This window comes from Austrofundulus limnaeus, unplaced genomic scaffold (genome assembly GCF_001266775.1).
Source record: "Austrofundulus limnaeus strain Quisiro unplaced genomic scaffold, Austrofundulus_limnaeus-1.0 Scaffold464, whole genome shotgun sequence".
NCBI lineage: Eukaryota > Metazoa > Chordata > Actinopteri > Cyprinodontiformes > Rivulidae > Austrofundulus > Austrofundulus limnaeus.
Window position 1 is genome coordinate 198486 of NW_013952866.1, and position 4974 is coordinate 203459.

Sequence of the window (4974 nt, forward strand, 5' to 3'; positions counted from 1 at the left end):
GTTTTTGCCTGTTGAAATAAAGGTTAAATAAAAATAAAACAAACTAACATTTTAATATATAATTATAAATTATATTTTAAAATAATGATGAAAAACAGATTTGATTTTATCATCATGAATTAAAACATTTATTACATTTAATTTTTTGCATTTTTTTCTTATCTTCCCTCCAGCTTTCTTTTTGAAAAACACAAATATAAGCCGGTATAGAAATAACAAATTAGTCAGGAAAAAACAAATTGTTTTAAATAACAAGGTTTTTTTCTGTCTTTAAACTCAGTCAACACGCCTGCTTCTAATTAAATGTTTCTATTCTCTTAGTTATTTTACAAAAAAAAAAATAATAGAAAACTGTTTATTTCAGTTTCTGTTTGATCCAAATGTATTCAAAGCTCTCGTTAATATTATAAAATACTTAAAATAATCTTTACAAGATACTGTTTTTAGCAAAAAAGATGCACAAATTTCTGTCTGGTCTTTAAACTTTTGAACAGTTTAGGATCTTTTCAATCAATCAACACCTTAAAATCGTGGCTCTTTTATTGTCATGTAGGATTCTTAGATCAACTCTGCATCTTTATTCTTTTGTTTGAATTGTAATGATTGTTGTGACATATGTCTTTTCATTCTTTTTAAACATGTTAATACATTATTTTTTATTGTTAACTTGTATTTATTGTGTTTTTATCTACAGTAATGAGGGGCTACAGATGAAAACTAGCCTTCGTGGCTAATCCTGGTATTTTCTGTGATGAAACAAACAAACAACAACATTGTGTGTGTGTGTGTGTGTGTGCGGTCTGACCTCTGCGAGCATGTGGGCGAAACTGTGGCGGCCTTTCAGGCAGGACGAGGCGGTGGCCAGCAGGATCTGTGTTCGGATCTCGCAGCGGTCCAGTTCGTTTGTGTCGGGCTGGGAGTCCTCTACGAACACGCAAGACTCAAAGTTTGGATCTGGACTCGTTACGTTCTGATTTAAAAGCTCTAAACAATTTTAAATGCGTCGCGCTTAATAAACAACAAATAAAAGTCAAGAGAGACCGAGGCTCACCTGGTGGGTTGTAGCGGTTCCCCAGCCGACCGTCCCAGGCTCCGTCGCTGTCCTCATCGGAGTCAGAGTAGGACTGGACCAGCTGCAGCCCAGTAGTTTCACTGCCGTGGACCAGTCGGACCTGGCCCCTGAACCCCCCCCAAACATCAGGTTAATGCTTCTGACCGGGGCCGTGCTGTCCTGATACAACCATTTTTAATAKTATTTGTTCTTTTTCAGAAAACCCAAACAAATATCAACTCAAACGAGCTTAATTTTTTTCAAAAATGAGGATTTTTTTCCCCGAATTTTGTTGTTTCAATCAACTTTTTTTAATGCCATACTTCAAAAAGCAAACTCTCTGACTAATTACATTTATTTGTTTTAATGATATTAGCAACATCGCTGTCATTACGAGTCGCTTCTCGGACTTTGGCGGCGCCTTCAGGTTGATGTCTCAAACTTGAAAAGCAACATATTTATGTAAACGCAGCTGACGCTCCACAAAACCACACTTCAAATGTGCAAATTTCCCCACTGTGGGATCAATAAAGTTTTATATTATCTTATCTTAAAATGTCCTTTTGAACTATTTTTTCTTTAAATAATATTTTTTTATTAAATTTAGCAGAACTGGTAAATAATGTGAATTYAAATTAGTTTTCTCTTCTTTATTCTACAGTTTTACAAATATAATCTTTAGCTCATTTCACAGGTTGGATTGCAGCAGACTATAATTAAGTGTTTTTATTGCACAGTCACTACAAACAGGCAACAACTGAACAGGAAATACTAAATTAATGTTGCGTAATTGAGCATCTATAAATTCATGCATCTTTCTGCATTTTTCCCCACACCCAGATTAAAAACACACCTCATATAATCTGATCTGTAACAAGACAGAGGTAAAAAGCAGCACCTTCTCAGTAGGTAAGCCAGAACTTCAGCTAGATCCACGTCCTCCTCTGAAGTCGACTGCCGGCCCCCCTGCTGCCTGTCAGCCGACCTGCGGCCTCGGCTGCTGCTGCTGCTGCTCTGGTCCGGTTCCGATCCGTCAGACCGATCTGCTGGGTTGTCACTGGAAGAACCCCTTCCACAAGACATCCCAGAACTGGACTGAGAGCCCATAGACTGAGAAGGCCTGGGGCGGAGAGAGGAGTATCATTACAGAYAAGGATTTACCTGGGGGGGTCAGGTGAAAACAAAACAAACAAAAAAAGATCAAGTTGGTTAATTAAGTATTTTATTTTTAATAACAAACGCTTTGCTTGAATAAATAAAAAACGTCACATTCGCGCTGTAGCTTGTCAGTATTTAAGTGCTTATATTATTTGAGGAGTTAGCTAAAAGCTAGCGAGAACACGGGCTACCGTTTGACTGTCCCTCCTCTGACAGCTCGTCGGTACCGGCAGTTCTGCTCGTTCTGCAGCCGGCTTTACGCGCTGCTGGGTCCGGAACCAAAGCGCGGCGTCTCGCAGTGATCCTGGAGGTCGRACGGCGCCGTGTTTGATCACTCTGCTAACCGGAGCAGTTCGCGAATCGCCATGTTGTTTACAAAAGTGTGCAAGTAAAACATTGCGCATGCCCCGCCCCCACGTCCATGTACTTTCACCGTCACGTGACTCCCGCCGTTGTCCTGATTGGCTGAGAGGCAGTGTGTCTAAATGTCACTGTGGGAAAAACAGATCAAACTAAAGTTTTCACCTCATAATTAAATGAGATTATATTGATTCCAAGCGTAAACAAAATACTTTTTTCTACAAATAACGGACTTTACATTGTTTACAAATTGCTTAACTAAAATAAACTTTAGTTTTTATAAATCATGTCTATGTACTTTTTCTATCACAAAAGTCCTATTTCTAAAAATATGTTAAGACATTCATTATCAGCAATAGTTAAATAAAACTCCACAAATCATCTGCTTCTTAAACCGAATCTACTCAGTCTCCTCCTCAAAGCATCTAACATTAATAACATTATTCTAACAGAGATTTTGGCTTTTTCTTCTGTAAATTACAGAGAAAATACTTGCTAATACTAAAATAAAGTCTTCTCTGGTTTTTCTGTTACTGAACTCATCTGTCGGATCCATCTGAATAAGTTTCTTTTAATAAATTCCAGCAACTTGCATTGTTTAGTGTGAAGAAAATACAACATAAAACAATGAAAATTTATTATTTTTATTGTCCTAGTGCATCTCAGTAAACCAGGTAGAAAGAATCAAAAAGAAAAAAATAATTTAAAAAAATAATTTATTATTTTTTGCTTAAAATTGTGCCCAAGTGTTGTATTAGTCTGAGGATATTTAACTAAAACTCTCCGTGAATCTATGAATCATTATAAATATCAGTGCATGAGAATTTAAATACAACATTTGGTAAAAAATAAAATCACCTTTTATCTTAATTAACCAATAAATAAAAGTGGTTTTATTGCTACAAGCTGTTTAGGAGTGTTTCGGAGTATCTTCATCGTGAGACGTCTGACGCCGGAGTAGCCCTCTGTTCCCTTTAACAGGCCCAAACACCAAAACAACAACAACAACAATGATCTCTTTTAAGGTAAACATAAAAGTAATCACATAGCAGCACAGAAAATCATTGTTTGTAACGGTTTTCACATTTAAAATCAGGGCTTTTTTTCCTGTATTTTCCCCCCAACCCTGTAGTTTAAAACTGGGTTTAGATTAACTAACAAATAAAAGCAGTTTTACAGAAATGATTCTGTTCGTTTCCACCAGTCCTCCGGTCTACAAAACATGAGCACTGAGCAGTTTAGCGTAATGCTCGGGGCGATATCGTTTAAGGAAAGCCGTCATTTTTCCATCAACTCGCTCATCTCCTGTAAGACCTGAGGGAAAAAAAAACAAAAAAAGACTTTAGTTCTTCAGATGTAAATAAAGTAAATGAATGCTTTATGAGGGAAATTAATTAAAAGAAAAAAAGCAGAACTATAGTGGAATTATGTTGTTAATGCTGAATCTTCATATTCCTGTTAATAGTTTCTTCAGGAGATGAGTGCTGGGACTTTTGTAACTTTTATATTTAATAAGTATTTATATTTATTCAGATTTTAAAATACTTCCTCAAAGAAACACCTTAACTTTTCAATTAAACATTTTCTCTTTAAATTTTGCTTAAGCAAAATGGCTATTTCTGTCTTCTGCTACCTTTAGCTTTTAGCTTCCAACTTATATTCTGCTACTTTGACTTGTTTTTTTTTGGTTTTAAATTTTAGCTTTAACATTCAGCTACTTTTAGCTTTAAGTACTGTTCTGCTTTTTTGACTATAGTTTCAAATTTCAGCTACTATTTTATCAGTATTAGCTAAATGATTTGTTTACTACTTGTACCTACAGTTTTAGTAATATTAGCATACGTTTTGCTACTTTTAGCTACTGTTTTCCCAATTCTGCGATTAAGATCTATTTAGCTAATCTTAGCTATCATTTAGATATCTGTGGCTTCATTATCTGTTTAAAATTTTGGATTTTTTCATGGTGTTTTAACTGTTTTCCTACTTTTCTACTACATTTAGCTACCGTTTTGCTGCTATTAGTTTTGAGCTTGAGTTCAGCTGCTTTTACACTTTAACTAACATTTTTCTACTTCTAGCTTTAGGTACTGTTTGGATTTTTTGGCTATAGTTTTTCTAATTTTAGATACTGCCTATTCATTTTTTCCTACTTTTAACTAGAGTTTCACTAATATTAGCTTATGTTTTGCTACTTTTAACTACTGTTTAACTAGTATTAGCATATTTTGGTACTTTTAGCTACAGTTTAATTAATATTAGCATGTTTTGCTACTTTTAGTTACTGTTCAACTAGTATTAGCGTATTTCGGTACTTTTAGCTACCATCCATCCATCCATTTTCTTCCTCCTATCCGGGGTCGGGTCGCGGGGGCAGCAGCTTCAGAAGGGAGGCCCAGACCTCCCTC

General features: G+C 35.7%; 2 protein-coding genes across 3 annotated transcripts in view; both read right to left on the reverse strand.

Annotated features, from left to right (window-relative positions):
• Window positions 1-2583, reverse strand: part of dcaf11 (ddb1 and cul4 associated factor 11) — a 14999-nt gene extending 12416 nt beyond the window's left edge. Inside the window, exons 1-4 of one of the 2 annotated variants that reach the window (XM_014025260.1) lie at window positions 2401-2583; window positions 1950-2171; window positions 1052-1179; window positions 806-924 (exon numbers count right to left, since the gene is read on the reverse strand). In XM_014025260.1, coding sequence (XP_013880714.1) covers window positions 806-924; window positions 1052-1179; window positions 1950-2158 — 456 coding nt within the window. In that variant the 5' untranslated portion in view covers window positions 2159-2171; window positions 2401-2583. Of the gene's footprint in view, window positions 1-805; window positions 925-1051; window positions 1180-1949; window positions 2213-2400 lie in introns of both variants that reach the window. The other variant, XM_014025261.1, reaches the window with a different exon arrangement.
• A 614-nt stretch (window positions 2584-3197) lies between these two features.
• Window positions 3198-4974, reverse strand: part of thtpa (thiamine triphosphatase) — a 4804-nt gene continuing 3027 nt past the window's right edge. Inside the window, exon 4 of the mRNA XM_014025263.1 lies at window positions 3198-3883. Within this exon, the coding sequence (XP_013880717.1) occupies window positions 3783-3883 (101 nt within the window). The 3' untranslated portion in view covers window positions 3198-3782. The remainder of the gene's footprint in view (window positions 3884-4974) is intronic.